This window comes from Thalassophryne amazonica, chromosome 22 (genome assembly GCF_902500255.1).
Source record: "Thalassophryne amazonica chromosome 22, fThaAma1.1, whole genome shotgun sequence".
Taxonomy (NCBI): domain Eukaryota; kingdom Metazoa; phylum Chordata; class Actinopteri; order Batrachoidiformes; family Batrachoididae; genus Thalassophryne; species Thalassophryne amazonica.
Window position 1 is genome coordinate 28,882,445 of NC_047124.1, and position 21,901 is coordinate 28,904,345.

The 21,901-nt window shown below is 38.3% G+C and overlaps 1 protein-coding gene across 4 annotated transcripts in view; it reads left to right on the plus strand.

Annotated features, from left to right (window-relative positions):
- cacna1c (calcium channel, voltage-dependent, L type, alpha 1C subunit) overlaps positions 1-21,901 on the plus strand; it is a 531,481-nt gene that overhangs the window by 387,740 nt on the left and 121,840 nt on the right. For all 4 annotated transcript variants that reach the window (XM_034163903.1, XM_034163900.1, XM_034163902.1 and 1 more), the window contains one exon: positions 17,062-17,152. In XM_034163903.1, the coding sequence (XP_034019794.1) occupies positions 17,062-17,152 (91 nt within the window). The remainder of the gene's footprint in view (positions 1-17,061; positions 17,153-21,901) is intronic.

Sequence of the window (21,901 nt, forward strand, 5' to 3'; positions counted from 1 at the left end):
AGTGGAGGACAGGGAGAGAGAAGCTGGTACTAATTCACATCGTCAACACATCACACTGGAGTGTGTTTGTGTGTAGGTGATGGTCACTCGTCCATTTTTTCTGCTTTCGCAGTGTGTCTGCGTGTGATTGCGTTCACATCGCTTCAGAATGCGCTTGTAATGATTTATAGGTGCACATGTCTAGCACTGGCAGTTGGTTCGTTGGTTTGGCGTTTGTTCTCACAATGACTCAACAGCCAGAGCAGTGGAAAGATTGATCATGTGTTTGTGATGTTCTTGCATAAATGTTGCATATTTTGCCCGGTCTGTTCTAAGTCATGCAGCCCTGCAGGCAGTGACTCTGACCCATGTCACAGCAGCGACTGCCGTCGACAGGTCAAAGCGCTTCATCAATATGTTACATAGCACATTTATAGGCACTGTTTATGTGTGTATTTGTGTCATGTCATTATGGAGCAACCTCATCTTAATTACCGCTATTATAATATTTATTACGTTTTCTGGCACAAACGCACACCTAACTCTATAATACTCTGTAATAAATGATAGTAATGCCGATAAAGTCTCTTCCCATGCACATACAAGTCTCTATAGTAATTTTCTTACTAACTATTGCAATAGTGTGTGAAATTGCACAGCAAAGTTAAACCCTATTGTGACAACATTACACTATCACAATGACTATCACAACAGGGTACCTACTTTGTAGGCATGTAGGTATTTTTATATTCATGGAAAATGCTTTTACAATATTACTCTCTTTTAATAATTATTACAATATACTGGATGAAACCGCACTGTAAACTCAACCACTGTTGTAATAATTGTTACAGTAATGGGCAAAACTGAATTGCAAACTCAATTACTATTGTAATAACTGTCATGAGATTATGCTTTTGAAGTAACTGAAACAATAAAAAAAATTGCACTGCAGTCTCAGTCACAAACGAAATTATAATTACAATAACAGGCGAAATTTTACAGCTAACTCAACCACGATTATCATAATTGTTGCATTATTATACTCTTGTAATAATTGTTAGAGCAATGTACAAAATTGTACTGCAACCTCAATCACTATTGAAATTATTATTACAATAGCAGGTGAAATTTTACTGCATAGTTGTTGCGATATTATACTATTGTAATAATTGTTACAGTAATCAGCAAAATTGCACTGCAAACCTAATCATTATTGTCATAATTGTTACGAGATTATAATTATAATATTTACTGTTACTGTTACAATAATTGGCAAAAATTACATCGTAAACTTAACCACTATTGTCATCATTGTTGCAAAATTATACTATTGTAATAATTGTTAGGGGATTGTTATTGTAATAACTGGCACAGTCATTGGAAAAATTACACCAGAAACTCAATTACTATTGAAATTATTATTACCATAGCAGGCGAAATTTTACAGCTAACTCAACCATGATTATCATAATTGCTGCATTATTATACTCTTGTAATAATTGTTAGAGCAATGTACAAAATTGTACTGCAACCTCAATCACTATTGAAATTATTATTACAATAGCAGGTGAAATTTTACTGCAAAGTGAACCACTATTGTCAGAATTGTTGCGATATTATACTATTGTAATAATTGTTTTACATTAATATGCAAAACTGCACTGCAACCTCAATCACTATGGAGATAATTATTACAATAACAGACAATAGTTTGTAGGAAACTGAACCACTATTGCAATAATTGTTGCGATATTACAGCATTGGAATAATTCTTATAATATTGGGCAATACTGTGCTGCAAACCCAGCCACGTTTGCAATAATCATTTGGTCATTATGTGTTATATCAATGAAAAATTTGCCAACATCTCTCAGAATTCTGTAAATTAAAAAAAACGAAAGAAAAAAAAGAATTCTGTAAATCTTTGTGAAATGATTGGGAATTACTAATTTTTGTTAATATCCTCTTAATTAGTGAAATACACACAAATAAAGTTTCAGCTAATTGGCGCACCCATGCAAAAATAAATTGCCAAGAGATACAGTAGTGGAGGTTTAAAAAAAAATTTTTTTTTTTTCAGAAGATATATCAGCTGGATACCTGGTTTTGGTGTCCTTTTAAAGCTCTATAAATCTCTCACCAACATCTTTTTCATAGGAAAAACCATAAGAAAGTTACAACAAATTAAAGATTTCAAATGTGAACCTTCCAAAAACGTATCCTTCAAATTTCTTTAGGAATTTGAAGAAATCTGAAAGATTTGTTACAATTGCAGGGGGAATTGCATATTAAACTCAACCACAAATGTAATATTTATTACATTATAATATTATTATAATATTTATTACAGTAGTGTGAGTTGAGTTTGCTGCACAATTTTGGCTATTTTGTAATAATTACATATTACACAATTGTAATCATGATAGTATAGTGTAGTAATTTTGAAATTTTCAGTTATAACATTACAGTAGTTCACTTTTTGAATAATTACTGAACAGAAGAAGCAGTGACTGTTCAATTTTCTTTTACTTCTATTTTATTGCAGACAGTATGAACACTAAATTTTGTGTGGTCAGATTCATTGCATTTGTTAATATACATCGATCCTTGCTTTTGCAAAATAGCTCATCTTTTTTTTTACAAAGGTGTACGCCCTTTAGAGGTTTTTTGTTTTGTTTTTAAGATTTAAGACATAAAAACAATTTTCTTTGGCATCACTATAATTTTATTTATTAGCTTTTAAATATTGGATTCATAATATGACATTGCCAATATGGTCAAAATTTGCATTGTTTGGGGAAAAATTTATAAATAATTCCCCTGAAGGGAAAAATTTCAAACAAACAGATGGCCTTGAACTACATTCCGTAGCATTCCATAAAATTTAAGATAGTGACCATAGCGATGTCATAAATCATGTGGGGCTTTCCGCCACTTGTGGGAGGGATGTCAGGAAGCACACAGTGTCAGCCAGTTAGAGTAGAGAAATATCAGCTGGCTGGTAGTCTGAACAAAATAAACCAAGATGGCAGAAAACGCTCAAACACAGCTTATTTCTGTATAAATGCAAATTGATTGTCATATATTTTGTAAAAGTTAGCAGGAAATCAACACTTCTAATTGTAAAAATCTTGCTTTTGAAACCAGATAACACCTCTGAAGTGATTTGCAAGGCATCTTATGCATGTTAGCGTGCACACCCTGAACACACACATCCCACAAAATCAACGGCCATTTCTGTTCATTTCAAAACCTCACTCATGCGCCGACATGCTTCCTCCTGCAGATGCCGTTAAAAGGAAAATAAAATATTTGTTATAAAATTCTCCCCACGTAAATATGCGCCCTTCATTAAAATAAGCTGTAATGTTGCAACACGCTTCAAAAATAAACTGACATTATAATGCTCAGATTTCAGTAGAAACTAAATGTAGTTAATTTTGTGAAATTTGATAGATCACGCAGTTTTAATCTAAGTCTTAATGACCACTGTAAAGAGATGAGCCTGTAGTCAGTTTGTATGATTTTATACTGTGTGTTTGTAGCTGTGTACTATGCTGATGTATTTGTGTATCCATACATCAGGATACTACCACAGAGTCAGTTTTGAATGAATATTCTCCAATAACCCTCACTTTGATGGCAACAATAAATTTGAATTAGCAGAAAATGAGAAAATCTTGAGAACAGAGCTTGCTTTTCTCTATGCTAATGAGCATATGAGAAGGAAAGGGCACAATCACAGCAAATGAATAAAGGGTTTGGCAGCAGGAAGAAGAAGAAAAGCACTGACAAATTTCAAATGTAGTGAAAACAGCACATCAGCTTTTATCTTGGTGATGACTTTCCTGCCAGTGTGAGCTCCCAAAGAACACTCCATTCTTCATTTCATTTCATTTTTGATTGTTCTCATGTATTTGCAGTTCTTCTTTTTTTTTTACCTTAGAGAATTACAGGGTTGTAGTTCAAATATCATAAATCAGCATAGGAGAGAAAGATGTCTGAATGAATGAATGACTGACAGAGATTATTGACAAGAACGAATAGAGTTTTTAAGAGTAATGTCAGCTCAGATTTGCTAAAGCTGATGGATTTCTAACAAATTAAGGTTTGATTGTGAAATTATTTTATCCAGTTAAATGACTATCTTGTTAAAAACAGTCTCCTATATGAGTCATGTTTTCGGAAGTCCTTTTCACAACCCCATCTCACTCCAAGTTCATCATGACATCACAAAAAAGGATTTAAATGGACTGCATTTACATAGTGCTTTTCCATCTGCATCAGACGCTCAAAGTGCTTTACAATAATGTCTCACATTCACCCCGATGTGAGGGTGCTACCATACAAGGCGCTCACTACACACCGGGAGCAATAGGGGATTAAAGACCTTGCCCAAGGGCCCTTAGTGATTTTCCAGTAAGGCTGGGATTTGAACCGAGGATCTTCTGGTCTCAAGCCCAATGCTTTAAAGCTTTAATCTATTAATTTGTAGAATAAAGTACAATTTTGTGGTGACACAAGGTGGGGGAAGGGAAGGTATTTGGGGTTAAATTTAAAATTAGTCGGCAATGGAAGACCACATCACAATAATGTAATACATTTTGTGACTATCGCCATGAAAAAAAAGCAAGACAGACATTTGATATATTTATACAACTCTGTTATGAAAGAATGCGTTAACAGCAGTTACTGTGCAAATTTTTAGGCAAATTTAATGCATCATAAAAGCATTAAAAATATGACAGCCACATAAATATTCATAAATGAATTAAATCTGTGATGAAGTTCAACTTTAATGATAGTCAGTATGAAAATTGGGTTCTGTTTACATGTGATTTTTCAGTATATAAATTGTACTTGAGTATAAGTTGCAGGGCCTCAAAAGCTATTTTTAAAAAACTTGATTTAAAGTACGAGTAATAATTGTGTTTTATAATCATTTTAATATTACAAGATCATTTGCAACTGTTTTTATGTGGCTTATTATTATTACTGTATTATTATTGTTCTTGTTATGGAAAACAAAAATATAGCTGACATATTCACTTTTGTTGGAAGTGATTTTGTGTTGACATACCAATAAAAAAGGGGGTGGAGGAAGGGGCATCAAATGCTACTTTTTTTATTATAACTCTGTGGTGCCTAAAACGTTTGCACAGTACTGTATGTTGCAGGTATGCGTAATAATTACAAGACATTAGGATGGTTAAAATCTTATTTACTTTGATGAAATTAAGTGGTGGAAATTGATTTTTTTTTTTTTTTTTTTTTTTTTTTTTAGTTTGCTTGAATATTCTGTTATATGTGTATACCTCAAGGCAAGATACTGGGACCTTTCTTGGTTCTTTTACACATGAATGACATGTCAGTCCTTAATTTAGCATTCTCTGCTGTACAAGAGTGGCTCATTGATGATAAACTGTCTCTTCACTTCAGGAAAACACAATTAATATAATAATCTTTGTATTTAACCATAAACAGAAACAGCATGTCAAGTGTTAGTCAGGAGTTTGTGGAAAAGAAATATTATGGCAGAATTTTAGATCAGTAGCAATGTAATTTCTAGTAATGTTATTTCTAAATGTATAAACAAGATTACATTTTTATATAGAAATGCATACAAATTTAAAATAGGTCTTATGTGAGTGGTGGAATTTTAGAAAGCTTTAAGACAGTTTTTCTTTTACTTTCACTGTGTTGATTCTTTTCGTAAAAGTGTTTTTTATTTGCCTCTCAGTGAAGTGGAAAAAGGCTAAGATGATGGGATGTCTTTGTCTGTCCACGTCGATATATTCTAAACACAGAGAGTGAACCGTCCTCTCCCAAAACAGGTCATGTTAATGTCAAAGATCAAGGTCAAATCAAAGGTCATTGTCTCAAATATATCATTATATCTTCAAAAGGCAAAGAACAATTTCAGTCAAACTTGCTGGACTTTTCCCATCCTGGGAGAGGTGTAGACTCTCATCCGTGCCACAATCCTCCTTTCTGTCTTCTCTGTTCCTTTTCAAATGCAGGTGGCTACATTTGAAAAGTTCCTTCCCCCCTCTGGAGCTTCATGGCTACGGGGAGCAGTGGCCACCTCTCAACACTGGAATGTGTTTTATTCTCGCTGTCGCCTTTCATCCATTTATGCACTTAGTGCTGAATTAAACTAGTCTCAGGGCCATATTTTATTAAAATGTCAAAGCTGTGGTGACATGTAATTTTGCCACAGATTAATCTCCCTGCTGCTGGCAATACTGTGCATCTCCATTACATTAGAAGTTTTCCAGTGTGGCTGACAACTTTCTTTGGATGGAACCTTTGTTTTGCCGGCTTGGTTTGTAGAAAACTCCAAAGAGAAAATTCCAAGAAAACAGCTTGGTGCAAGTTTGCCCATCACTGTGTTTCTAAACTTCGTATTTATTTTTAGCAAGTGGGTCTACCTGTAGTGTTATTCATGTACATAAATAGCAGATTTCACTTCAGCGATTATGCTTTTACCCCTCAGCCTTTTTAAAAACAGGCTGGTGCTGGTTCCACTCAGCGTGGGGCACAACCTTTAATCTTGTGTTGAGCAAAGTTCTCCAAAGAGATCGTTATAAACCTCCACTACTGTACCTCTTTGCAAAGTCTTTGAGGACTGTTTGCTTCACACTGACGGCAGTAATTGAGCCTTTACCCAATCGTGTGTTGCGGTAAGACCCACTATTGGGATATTTTGGCTTTTTTTCTGAAGGCTGAGAAGTTTACATTGTCCTCTTGCAGCTGTTATTGGCAATCAGACTGTTAATCGCGTGAGTATTGCTACTGGAATAATTCTCAGTGCTGCAAACTACTTTCCATTTTGCTTGGGGTCGCCACAGATCTGGTGTGGAGCTGCATGTTGATTTGGCACAAGTCGTACACCAGATAGCCTTCTTGATGCAAATCCAGAGGTACATGGAGAATGGGTATTGTGGGATTGAACCTGAGACTACAAATATCACCTTAGGCACCTTGAGCCAGGGATATAGGATGGAAAAACCCATTGTGCAACCTTCACCTAAGGGCCTAGTATGCAAATATCACTTTAGTCACCTTGAACCAGGGATCTAGGATGGAAAAATCCATTGTGCCACCTTCACCTAAGGGCCTAGTATGCAAATATTCCTTTAGTCACCTTGAACCAGGGATATAGGATGGAAAACCCATTGTGCCACCTTTACCTAAGGGCCTAGTATGCAAATATCACTTTAGTCACCTTGAACCAGGGATCTAGGATGGAAAATCCCATTGTTTCACCTTCACCTAAGGGCCTAGTATGCAAATATCACTTTAGTCACCTTGAACCAGGGATCTAGGATGGAAAAAACCATTGTGCCACCTTCTCCTAAGGGCCTAGTATGCGAATATCACTTGAGCCACCTTGAACCAGGGATCTAGGATGGAAAAACCCATTGTGCCACCTTCACCTAAGGGCCTAGTATGCAAATATCACTTGAATCACACTGTGCCAGTGGCCTATTATGGAAAAATAATTTGAACCACCTTCCCCCATAGGCCTCATATGCAAATATCACTTGAGCCACCTTGTAGGTTGTTGGTAAAGGTGGCTCATGCAATTTTACCATCCTAAACCCCAGGGTCAATGTGGCTGAAGCACGTTTTCCAATCTACATCCCTGGCTCAAGGTGGCTCAAGTGGTATTTGCCAACAAGACCACTGGGTGAAGGTGGCTCAACCGATTTGCCATCCTGGATCCCTGGCTCATTGTGGCTCTAGTGATATTAGAATAGTAGGTCATTAGGTGAAGGTGACTCAAGTGAACTGGAAGCTAAGTTCACTTTTTGAAGTGTGATCTGCCAACTGCAGACTGGCAGCTAGCTTCACCAACCACTGAATTTTGCACTTGGTATTTCCAATACCTTCCATCAAGTATGCCAACATTTGTGCATCATGCTATCTATAAGTGTAGCTCATTCATTCATTTGCTGTCCCTTATTCAGGTCTAAGTCGCAGTGGCAGTAGACCAAGCATCACCCCGCATTTCTAGATCTTCTGCCAAGTTCTATTACTCTTCCCGGGGATCCTGAGGCACTCCCAAGCCAGTTGGGAGATCTAATAAGGGTAGTTTCACTGCTTTACTTTGAGTGTTAGTGTTTGTATTCATTACTGCAATGCAACCTTGGGGCAGGGGTAGCAGCCAAGCTGTTAGTGCGCTTGTTTCCAGTGCAGAAGGTTCATTGTTCGACACCACCCCTGCCCATTCTCCATGAAATGTAGAGTTGCATTAGTCAGGGCATCCAGTGTAAAATTTGTGCCAATCAACATGCAGCAACACTTTGGATCTGCTGTGGTGACCCCAAGTGGAAAAACAAGGGATAAGCCAAAGGGACTTACTTTATTGTAATGCAACTTCAAATGTCTGAGTAAATTTGAAGACAGACATTGGCGTAAATAAGTAAATCCCTTTCTCAGAGTGTCCTCATGCTTGTCTTCTCTCCATCCTCCTCCTTTACCGTGTTGCTATTCATTCTTTTTATCTTTTCATCTTCTTCTGTCTCTGTGTCACAAGTCTTTGGGGTTTTCTCCAACAATAGGTTTTAAACTAGTTCACAGCTCTAGTGAGGAGACAGTACCAGGCTGGTGATATATTTGAAAAGCTTCATCCTCAAGAGAGACCAGGCGCTCTAAGTACTGTAACAAATCAGCAGGAAGCTCATGAAGAGGTGAACACAATCACAGACACGGTTGTCTGTCTGTGATGGTCAGAAAAACAGCTTGACATTGACAACAGCCAGTTTCTACGTCGGAGAGCACACCTGAACATGACTCCAGCCTTATCAGCTTCATTTAATGAATTTCATCAGCAGTTTTTACAAGTTATTTCATGACAGAGAAACAAACAAAAAAAAATATAAATTTAGGTTCAATATTGTTGTGTATTTATTTTGTTGAATGTCTCATGTTTATAGGCTCTAGATTGGGTAGTGTTTATAAAATAAGTAGCTGATGTTTTTATGGTGAGGGTGGTGATAAATTAAGCAAACCTTAAATAATGAATTGGATTGGCATGTGAGTCCAGAATGTTTTTAGAACCTTAGACCTCTACAATTTTTAGAAGAACTTAACCCTTATATTTCCTGTTAATTGTGTAATTTTTAATGTTAACTTACTGTGTTAATGTATTTATAAATTGTTTAGGTTCTTGCCGAGGATCAAACTCTGGTTATTGGCGACTCTGTTTTGCGAAATGTGAAGTTAGCGACACCAGCAACCATAGTCAATTGTCTTCCGGGGGCCAGAGCAGGCGACATTGAAGGAAATTTGAAACTGCTGGCTAAGGCTAAGCGTAAATTTGGTAAGATTGTAATTCACATCGGCAGTAATGACACCCGGTTACGCCAATCGGAGGTCACTAAAATTAACATTAAATCGGTGTGTAACTTTGCAAAAACAATGTCGGACTCTGTAGTTTTCTCTGGGCCCCTCCCCAATCGGACCGGGAGTGACATGTTTAGCCGCATGTTCTCCTTGAATTGCTGGCTGTCTGAGTGGTGTCCAAAAAATTAGATGGGCTTCATAGATAATTGGCAAAGCTTCTGGGGAAAACCTGGTCTTGTTAGGAGAGACGGCATCCATCCCACTTTGGATGGAGCAGCTCTCATTTCTAGAAATCTGGCCAATTTTCTTAAATCCTCCAAACCGTGACTATCCAGGGTTGGGACCAGGAAGCAGAGTTGTAGTCTTACACACCTCTCTGCAGCTTCTCTCCCCCTGCCATCCCCTCATTACCCCATCCCCGTAGAGACGGTGCCTGCTCCCAGACTACCAATAATCAGAAAAAATCTATTTAAGCATAAAAATTCAAAAAGAAAAAATAATATAGCACCTTCAACTGCACCACAGACTAAAACAGTTAAATGTGGTCTATTAAACATTAGGTCTCTCTCTTCTAAGTCCCTGTTGGTAAATGATATAATAATTGATCAACATATTGATTTATTCTGCCTTACAGAAACCTGGTTACAGCAGGATGAATATGTTAGTTTAAATGAGTCAACACCCCCGAGTCACACTAACTGTCAGAACGCTCGTAGCACGGGCCGGGGCGGAGGATTAGCAGCAATCTTCCATTCCAGCTTATTAATTAATCAAAAACCCAGACAGAGCTTTAATTCATTTGAAAGCTTGACTCTTAGTCTTGTCCATCCAAATTGGAAGTCCCAAAAAACAGTTTTATTTGTTATTATCTATCGTCCACCTGGTCATTACTGTGAGTTTCTCTGTGAATTTTCAGACCTTTTGTCTGACTTAGTGCTTAGCTCAGATAAGATAATTATAGTGGGCGATTTTAACATCCACACAGATGCTGAGAATGACAGCCTCAACACTGCATTTAATCTATTATTAGACTCTATTGGCTTTGCTCAAAAAGTAAATGAGTCCACCCACCACTTTAATCATATCTTAGATCTTGTTCTGACTTATGGTATGGAAATAGAAGACTTAACAGTATTCCCTGAAAACTCCCTTCTGTCTGATCATTTCTTAATAACATTTACATTTACTCTGATGGACTACCCAGCAGTGGGGAATAAGTTTCATTACACTAGAAGTCTTTCAGAAAGCGCTGTAACTAGGTTTAATGATATGATTCCTCCTTTATGTTCTCTAATGCCATATACCAACACAGTGCAGAGTAGCTACCTAAACTCTGTAAGTGAGATAGAGTATCTCGTCAATAGTTTTACATCCTCATTGAAGACAACTTTGGATGCTGTAGCTCCTCTAAAAAAGAGAGCTTTAAATCAGAAGTGCCTGACTCCGTGGTATAACTCACAAACTCGTAGCTTAAAGCAGATAACCCGTAAGTTGGAGAGGAAATGGCATCTCACTAATTTAGAAGATCTTCACTTAGCCTGGAAAAAGAGTCTGTTGCTCTATAAAAAAGCCCTCCGTAAAGCTAGGACATCTTTCTACTCATCACTAATTGAAGAAAATAAGAACAACCCCAGGTTTCTTTTCAGCACTGTAGCCAGGCTGACAAAGAGTCAGAGCTCTATTGAGCTGAGTATTCCATTAACTTTAACTAGTAATGACTTCATGACTTTCTTTGCTAACAAAATTTTAACTATTAGAGAAAAAATTACTCATAACCATCCCAAAGACGTATCGTTATCTTTGGCTGCTTTCAGTGATGCCGGTATTTGGTTAGACTCTTTCTCTCCGATTGTTCTGTCTGAGTTATTTTCATTAGTTACTTCATCCAAACCATCAACATGTTTATTAGACCCCATTCCTACCAGGCTGCTCAAGGAAGCCCTACCATTATTTAATGCTTCGATCTTAAATATGATTAATCTATCTTTGTTAGTTGGCTATGTACCACAGGCTTTTAAGGTGGCAGTAATTAAACCATTACTTAAAAAGCCATCACTTGACCCAGCTATCTTAGCTAATTATAGGCCAATCTCCAACCTTCCTTATCTCTCAAAATTCTTGAAAGGGTAGTTGTAAAACAGCTAACTGATCATCTGCAGAGGAATGGTCTATTTGAAGAGTTTCAGTCAGGTTTTAGAATTCATCATAGTACAGAAACAGCATTAGTGAAGGTTACAAATGATCTTCTTATGGCCTCGGACAGTGGACTCATCTCTGTGCTTGTTCTGTTAGACCTCAGTGCTGCTTTTGATACTGTTGACCATAAAATTTTATTACAGAGATTAGAGCATGCCATAGGCACTGCGCTGCGGTGGTTTGAATCATATTTGTCTAATAGATTACAATTTGTTCATGTAAATGGGGAATCTTCTTCACAGACTAAAGTTAATTATGGAGTTCCACAAGGTTCTGTGCTAGGACCAATTTTATTCACTTTATACATGCTTCCCTTAGGTAGTATTATTAGACGGTATTGCTTAAATTTTCATTGTTACGCAGATGATACCCAGCTTTATCTATCCATGAAGCCAGAGGACACACACCAATTAGCTAAACTGCAGGATTGTCCCATCTTATCTTAGGGACCTCGTAGTACCATATCACCCCAATAGAGCGCTTCGCTCTCAGACTGCAGGCGTACTTGTAGTTCCTAGGGTTTGTAAGAGTAGAATGGGAGGCAGAGCCTTCAGCTTTCAGGCTCCTCTCCTGTGGAACCAGCTCCCAATTCAGATCAGGGAGACAGACACCCTCTCTACTTTTAAGATTAGGCTTAAAACTTTCCTTTTTGCTAAAGCTTATAGTTAGGGCTGGATCAGGTGACCCTGAACCATCCCTTAGTTATGCTGCTATAGACGTAGACTGCTGGGGGGTTCCCATGATGCACTGTTTCTTTCTCTTTTTGCTCTGTATGCACCACTCTGCATTTAATCATTAGTGATCGATCTCTGCTCCCCTCCACAGCATGTCTTTTTCCTGGTTCTCTCCCTCAGCCCCAACCAGTCCCAGCAGAAGACTGCCCCTCCCTGAGCCTGGTTCTGCTGGAGGTTTCTTCCTGTTAAAAGGGAGTTTTTCCTTCCCACTGTAGCCAAGTGCTTGCTCACAGGGGGTCGTTTTGACCGTTGGGGTTTTACATAATTATTGTATGGCCTTGCCTTACAATATAAAGCGCCTTGGGGCAACTGTTTGTTGTGATTTGGCGCTATATAAAAAAATTGATTGATTGATTGATTTTGTCATTTGATTTTTAAATGGACCATGATGGAAATACGTGTTTTTCACTTTCTTGTGTCATCCATGTATTTTTAACATATTTACAATTATATTATGTATTTACATTGAACTTGACAAACAAAAGTAATTTGACAAACAAACACAGTGGCTGAAGACATTAAAACCACTATTTCCCTCTGGTACCAACATGAAACTTAAGTCACTCATGGTAACAGCAACATGAGAATTATCTAAACTGACTAAACCAATTGAGGAAAAAAAACAGTACAGTGGGGGAAATAAATATTTGATCCACTGTCAATTTTGTGGGTTTTTCCACCTACAAAGAATGGAGAGGTCTGTATTTTTATCGTAGGTACACTTCAACTGTGAGAGACAGAATAAAAAAAAATTCCAGAAAATCACATTGTTTGATTTTTAAATAATTAATTTGCATTTTATTGCATAAAATAAGTATTTGATCCCCTAGAAAAACAGACCTTAACAATTGGTACAGAAACATTTGTTTGCCATTACAGAGGTCAGATGTTTCCTGTAGTTCTTGACCAAGTTTGCACACTGCAACAGGGATTTTGGTCCACTCCTCGATACAGATTTTCTCCAGATCTTTCAGGTTTGGAGTTTCAGCTCCTTCCAAAGATTTTCTGTTGAGTTCAGGTCTGGAGACTGGCTCGGCCACTCCAGGACCTTGAAATGCTTCTCATGGAGCCCCTTCTTAGTTGCCCTGGCTGTGTTTTGGGTCATTGTCATGCTGGAAGACTCAGCCAGGACCCATCTTCAATGCTCTTACTGAGGGAAGGAGGTTGTTTACCAAAATCTCGCAATACATGACCCCATCCATCCTCCCTTCAATACAGTGCAGTCGTCTTGTCCCCTTTGCAGAAGAGCACCCCCAGCATATGATGTTTCCACCCCCATGCTCCACGGTTGGGACGGTGTTCTTGGGGTTGTCCTCATCCTTTAAACACGGCGAGTGGAGTTGATTCCAAAAAGCTCTATTCTGGTCTCATCTGACCACATGACCTTCTCCCATGCCTCCTCTGGATCATCCAGATGGTCACTGGTGAACTTTAAACGGGCCTGGACATGTGTTGGCTTGAGAAGGGGGACCTTGCTGCCCTGCAGGATTTTAAACCATGATGGCATCATGTGTTACTAATGTTATCTTTGTGACTGTGGTCCCAGCTCTCTTTGGGTCATTGACCAGGTCCTCCTGTGTAGTTCTGAGCTTTCTCAGAATCATCCTTACCCCACGAGGTGAGATCTTGCATGGAATCCCAGACCGAGGGAAATTGACAGTCATCTTGTGTTTCTTCCACTTTCTAATAAATAATCATAACAGTTTTTGTCTTCTCACCAAGCTGCTTGCTTATTGTCCTGTAGTCCATCCCAGCCTTGTGCAGGTCTACAGTTTTGTCCCTGATGTCCTAGACAACTCTTTGGTCTTGGCTATGGTGGACAGGTTGGAGTGTGATTGATTGAGTGTGTGAACAGGTGTCTTTTATACAGGTAACAAGTTCAAACAAGTGAAATTAATACAGGTAAAGAGTGCAGAATAGGAAAAGAAAAATTAAAGAAAAGAGAAAAAGAAAAATTAACAGGTCTGTGTGAGCCAGAATTCTTGCTGGTTGGTGGATGATCAAATACTTATGTCATGCAATAAAATGCAAATTAATTATTTAAAAACCATGCAATGTGATCTTCTGTATTTTTTTTTATTTTGTCTCTCACAGTTGAAGTGTACCTACAATAAAAATTACAGACCTCTACATTCTTTGTAGGTGGGAAAACCTGCAAAACTGACAGTGGATCAAATACTTATTTCCCCCACTGTATGTTTTTGCATGATTGAAACCATACACATTCACACATGCACAAAGAGGCCACTTGGCTATTATAATATATATTACTGTTGAAACCTGTTAAGAAAATCTTGCTATTTTGTTGCAATTTAAATGATTATATTCTTAGGCTTGCAATGACAAATAGCTAGACGACTGCTGCCATCTTTAGATCTAGATGGTGTATTGCATGCTTCACAAGATCGTACTTTATTTCATTGTCCTTCAATATAAAATAATTATGGGCTTGTTTTTGTTTTAGATCACTGAATAGTTGCTGTCCTGGTGATCTATAGCACATGATCTAAAAAATAAAGTGCAAGCGCATTTGGTGCTTGTCCAATTAGGAGGCACATAATCTGAGATTAAAAGAGGGCACTAGGTGCATCGTGGTTGAATTTACTCTAATAGTTATGAGTGTGTTTTGAGTGTAACATGAAATAAACCAGTCACTGTCCTCTTTTATCCCCTTAAGTCACAATTTTAGGTGCACAGTACTCTGCTGGTTAGAAAAGTATTCAAGGAAGGTGTTTTCTGCTTAGTTGAGGACCTATGCCAACCAGCCACAGTGCACCAGCAAAGACACCAAAAGCTCCCTGAGGTGAAGCATTGACGCAGCAAGGTGAAGTTTTGCCATTTTGGGTGTTTACTTTTATTTGTTTAATAGTTATTTTCATTTCAGTTTCATTGCCTGTACAGGGATGGATTATGTGGGCCGTAAATCTACTTATATAAGGTGCATCTGAGCATAGTGATAATTAAATACCACAAATAAACTACACACAACATTAGACCCATTTTTTTGCTGGTCTGTGGTCAGTCACTTCCACACAACACCATTGCACCAACACTACACCTGACTACACTTCATTTCTAGATGGACATACCCATGTACGCACAGATGGACAGATGGGTGTGTGATTTAAAGGACATGGACTCTGTCTGTGAAAACCACCATTCCTTCAGGTGCAAACTCGAAACAACACTTGCATTGCACTATGCGGTACTTTGCGCCAGATGGCAGATATGGCCCAGGGTATCCCTCAGCTACATGTTAACATTTATTTGTCTTACTTTTAATATGGTTTTAACCTTAGTCAGTCAACAAGAAGCCAAAAATCACCTAAGGAATGTACAGCCAAGAAGGGAGATGAACCAAAACACAATTTTATGAGCTACGTGAACAACTCAAAATAGCACTGTTGCGTGACAGTCGTATTTTGTTTTTTGCAGAACATATGTAACCTTCTGAAAGGCTGTCAATAAAATAATTGGGAATCATAAATGTTCCTACAGTGGTCATTTTGCATTTGTAATCATTTTGGAAGTGCTATTTTTGTGAAATTTCCCATTTTAAAACAAGAGGCATTGAGATTCTCGTGGCTCTGGTATCCAGAGGCTGTTACAATAAGTGTTGCAGGGGACAGTGAGGGGAGTGCAGCTCATTCCCACAGGCAGGCAAAGACTGACAGAAGCAATAAAAAGCAATGTATCACTTCATATCAGTCTCTCAAGCAGATTATCACCACATCCATCCCGTACTCTCTTCCCCCACCATCCATCTCTTGCTCTTTCGGTACCTCCGTTGCTTCCTCGTCAATCCTACTTCATCACTCCTTTTCCTCATTTGAACAACATTCCCAACTTTTCCCCTTTGGCACATTTTTGTCCTTACTTGTCACTTTGTGAAACGGCAGTCTCTCCGTCTTTCTATCCTTTAATTTAACTCCTTGATCCATGGTTCCATTGTTACACATCGTTACACTTGTCTTCAACCAAGGACAAAGTGACACATTTATAGCATCTTTGTAGAGCTAGAAAAAAAAAAATCCAAAGCTCTGAAAAGCCCAATCAAAGTTGAAGCAGTTGACGGCAATTAATGGAGACCAAATACCAAAACTGGCGTGATCTTATTTCAATCTGCGAAAGCTAATAAAGATCAGTAAAGGCTTTAGTTGAGATTTAATTCATCCCAAGATAAACCATTCCTTAGCTAATAAAATGAAATACATTCTAAGAACTGTTGCAGTGGTTGTGTCCCAAGATCCCGAACCAGTAAATATTGCTCATACGGTAAGTTAGCTTGTAATTAGTTTAGGCAATCGCTATCAAATTTGGGAAGGGTTTTATTGACCCGTGGGTATTTGTTTAACAGTGCCTCTTAATTGCTAAGGCTGGACTCTGAATGGGTTGTGAATCCCTACGTGCCAACACACGCCTTTAATGAGTTTGTCGCTCACTGCAGCAATCATTTGATAAACCTGTAGGATGCAAAGAGCCGTGTTGATTCCAGGGAATGTTTGAACTGCAGAGAATAAATACATTTTCAGTTTTTCAGCTGTGTTTGACCCACTGTCCTGTGGATCCGCTCAGTGCCTACCAACAGAATGCTGAAAGCACTTGGCTGCTTCCAGTTGTATCTAGCGCAGTAGTTGTAAGGCAGATTGACATTTTGGAAATCCACAATATCATGCGCTCAGGGTTTGGACTAAGAGAGCGCATTAACAACCAGCATGAGAATGATATAAGAGAGGACCTACCACCCATTTGCCTGTCCTCCTGTCAACTATTTCCTCTTTTTCTCTTTGTTGCTCAGTGAGCATGCCAGCCAGTGAGAATGAATCAGTCAACACAGACAGTGCCCCCGGGGGAGACGTGGAGGGGGAGACCTGCTGTACCCGGCTAGCGTAAGTGTCTCTTCTACTCCCTCTTTTTTCACAGCTCTCTTTCCGAAGCCTTCTGTCGGTCTCGAGTATGAAGCCTATCCTGTGGTATTCCTGTGTTAGCACAAAAAGTGGCACATGATGAGCTCTTAAAACCAGAACTCTTGTGTCAACAAGAACAAAGTAAGAGTGAGCCTTCATTATAATCTGGATTTAGCAACATGTGATACAAGCCAATCCAAGGTATTGTATCCAGGAGTGGTTGGTTTTAAACGTATCTCCAATCAGATGTTGACTTTGGGATATTAATTTCAGTTTATTTATTGTTACTGTCGAAAGCCTACGACAGTGTTTGATGGCCACATTGAGGTTTTTTTTTTTTTTTTTTTTTTTTTTTTTTTTTTAGTCTTTGAGAATAAATAATATTACAAGAATAAAGTCATAATTTTATGAGAAAAAATTGTAATTTACGAGAATAAAGCCATAATATTACAAGAATAAAGTCATAATTTTATGAGAAAAAACTCGTAATATTACCAGAATAAAGTCAAAATATGAGAATAAAGTCAGAATATTATGAGAATAACGTTGTAATTTTATGAGAAAAAAAACTCATGAGAATAATGTCATAAATATTGCGAGAATAAAGTTGTAATTTTATGAGAAAAAAATTTGTAATATTACGAGAATAAAGTCGTAATTTACGAGAAGGAAGTTGTAATTTTATGAGAAAAAACTTGTTATATTACGAGAATAATGTCATAATATTACAAGAATAAAGATATAATTTTATGAGAAAAAATTGTAATATTACGAGAATAAAGTCATAATATTATTAGAATAAAGTCATACTTTTATGAGAAAAAAACTCATAATAGTACGAGAACAAAGAGGTAATTTTACAAGTATGAGAAAAAACTCGAAATATACGAGAATAAAGTCATAATATTACTTAAATAAAGTTGCATTTATACAAGAAGTGACAGCCGTGCAGACTGCCAGTTCCAGCTATCTCCTCTATGAAAGAGGTGATTTCGGGAGCTACTAATCGCCGGAACTACAGGCGAAGTCTGTGTGATTCCTCCTCTGGAATAGACACATTTTCTTGCATATTCTTTTCAAAGTTCTGATCCTAATGATAATGTGGTGCAGATGGGCCAAAAGATGAAGTATGTCCTCATTTGTAAAACCTATACTGAAGTACAACAAAACAAAGTGCTTCGCAGATCTCATTTTGAGATGCAGAGTTTTTCTGTCATAAAATTACGTCTTTATTCTCATAATATTACAAGTTTATTCTCGTAATATTACTAGTTTTTTCTCATAAAATTACAACTTTATTCTTGTAATATTATGACTTTATTCTCATAATATTACAAGTTTTTTCTCATAAAATTGAGTTTTTCTCATAAAATTATGATTTTATTCTCGTAATGTTACGACTTTATTGTCAAAGTCTAAAAAAAACCTCAATGTGGCCTTAAAACACCATCGTAAAAGACAGAGGCTTGGCTATCAGAAATTAATTCCCTTATTTTTGCCTTAATCACACAGGAGCACTGTGCCTTAATGCAGAAGTCACCAACCCTGCTCCTGGAGATGACCTGCCAGATGTTCTCCAGCTCTCCCTCCTCCACCAGCTGCTAATTAACTAAGTGTGCTCAGCCAGTCAGGAGCTAGAAGACACCAGATTTAAGTAATCAGCAGCGAGTGGAGGAACTAGAAATGGAAAACATGCAGGGCAGGTGTCTTCCCAACAAGTTCTGCTTAACTCAGAAATGAGATGTTTGAAATTTGTCCTCTTGATACGGGCTAGTTACTGAGTAGAATAATGTGGCTTCCCCTGTCAAAAAATGTTTTGTTTGCTATATCTTCAAAATCACAAAATTAATTATCCGTAAGCTGTTATCGCATGTCACTTTAAATTGTTTCACTATTTCTGCAAACTGAATTAGTATCAAAAACATCCAACCACAGGAACCACTGCTGTCACTCCTTAGCAAACTAGCTCCTTAACTAGCCCTTTGAGCTAGCTTTTAGACAAAGTGACTTTAATGTGCTTGTTATTTCATCCTCTGTTTGTCACATCAGTCATAATGACTTCCTTAAATGTTACATACGTTAGGTTTCTTATGTTACTGAAAGCTATATGAAAGTTAAACATTCAAGTAAACTAAACAATAGCAAATACTGAACAGCAAATAGTTTCTTGCTAACTAGCTAGATTGTTTGTCAAAATGACATTGAAATTATTGCTGCTCGTCCTTGGATGTTTACATTCTCCTCAAACTGATTAAATACTTTATTTCAGTGTTTCACACTATTATTATTTTTCCCCCAATGTTTCTGAATGCTGCATTAAACATTTAAGAATACAAAATAACTAACATGCTGATACCATCCCTGGTGTGGAAATATATAAAGTGACAATATAAAAGATGTAATCCACAAAATTGTATGGAAATGGTTTTATTAGCTATGATGTCAGTGTTAAAGTTTCGTGTTTGTTGTCCTTCACAGATATAAAAGGGTTTTCTGGGGGACAGCCAATATAAAACTGACCATGAGTAAGGGCCCCTTCACACATAATATGAATAAGTACAACTCAGGGCAAATCACGGTGGAACAGCTCGTATGAGCAAACCACAAAAACATCGCGTTGATGGGCAGGCATGCACAATCCTGGTGCGACTGTGTTGTACACACGGGAACACAGTGCGAGCAGCTGCGCGATGTGTAACCACATCATGCAGCTGCTGTGAAAATAAAAACAAATTTAAAAATACATGCTACCCACTGGATTCGAACCTGCGATTTCCAAAAGCTCTGATTGCCAGTCAGAAACTTTACCACTGAGCTACCATCGCTGTCCTGTAAAAGGTGCGGGAAAATGCCTGAAATCAAGAAGGACATGGACATATTTAAGAAAAAGTAAAACCACACACCATATAAAAACACCGCATTTTATTGAATCCCTCTTATCAAGCAGGCAACACAAGTATGATCCATCTGTTCCTCTGTAGATGATCTATGGTCACAGACATACAGTCACGAAATGACATTAATGAGAAGCAGGGCGCTATTATCATGTCCACATCTGCTGGCAATGTTTCCAGCTGGCCCCGCGCGAGTGTGCTGCCAACACGCCTGTCTTGTGGACGGCTCGCCATGGGATAGATACTGCATCATGTGTAACAGAGCTCACATGGGTGACGTGACATTCTGATCGCCCACTGCATTTTATGATCTGATGGCCCGTTTCACCTGGGGTAGCCTGTCAGTGTGCGTGCCGCGCTGTTTGCAAAGCAACACTCGTGGGGGCACTTAGTCAAATTTCAGACAATGATCGTCTGCTGACTGAAGTCGTGCTAGAATGGCCACACATTTTCTATGTGCCATACAAGCGGTGTTAGATGTTCGTGTGTGTCAGCTGGAATTTGGCTGACACCTGCTGCGAGAGGGTTTGATGGGCTTGCACAGTGCACACTCTGTCTTTCAGCCGCTTGTGTGCGCAAATAGTTGTAGCAACAGGTGTACGAGGTGTTCGAGGCAGCTACGATTTTACACGTATTGCATACAATTCCTGCTTCATGCGCAATTCGACCACATTCGTACTATGTGTGAAGAGGCCCAAAAGCATCACTCTTCTAAATTCAAACCAGCCACTTTAATTGTCTGTGTCTGAGGGCATCAGTGGTATACATAAACTTAAGTTATGTAATTTACGTCACTTAAATAGTTAATGTATGTAACAAATATCAATATACTGTAACTGTAATCATCATGATAATGCATTAAAATTGTTCATCAGTGGCCAAAATGTTAGTGTGCACTAAATTCACTCATAACAGCAACTTTTTCTTGAAAAAATGGTGAGATACATGAAAATGTCATCAAATTATCTGAATAACAGATCAGTAAGATGGACAAATACAACGTGAAAGTGATGAAAGATTATTAAAGACCTGTTTACTGCAGCTGTATGATGACTGAGAAACAACATTTTCACACTGTCTCAGCCTCCAGGAGACAGGTGAACACAGGAGCTGTCCACAGGAGACAGATAAACACAGCAGGTGTCTCTAATAGACAGGTGAACACAGCAGGTGTCTCTAATAGACAGGTGAACACAGCAGGTGTCTCTAATAGACAGGTGAACACAGGAGCTGTCCACAGGAGACAGATAAACACAGCAGGTGTCTCTAATAGACAGGTGAACACAGCAGCTGTCCACAAGAGACATATAAACACAGCAGGTGTCTCTAATAGACAGGTGAACACAGCGGCTGTCCACAGGAGGCAGGTAAACACAGCAGGTGTCTCTAGTAGACAGGTGAACACAGCAGGTGTCTCTAATAGACAGGTAAACACAGCAGGTGTCTCTAATAGACAGGTGAACACAGCAGGTGTCTCTAATAGACAGGTGAACACAGCAGCTGTCCACAGGAGGCAGGTAAACACAGCAGGTGTCTCTAATAGACAGGTGAACACAGCAGGTGTCTCTAATAGACAGGTAAACACAGCAGCTATTGCCAATAAACAGCCAAATGCAGTAGCTGTGTCTAGGAGACAATAACTAACAAATCAGAATCAGTCAAAACCTGGTGAAATTAATTTCCAGAATTAAGAAACTGTCCCTGTCACAACAAGCTCCGTCTCTGTAGCGCTGGATAAAGCCCCGTTTTTACGACTGCTGCATATCAGTGTTATATGTAGCTGGTGAACAAATAAGTAGCACCAGAACCCTCGTAAATCTTGTGCAAACAATAAACC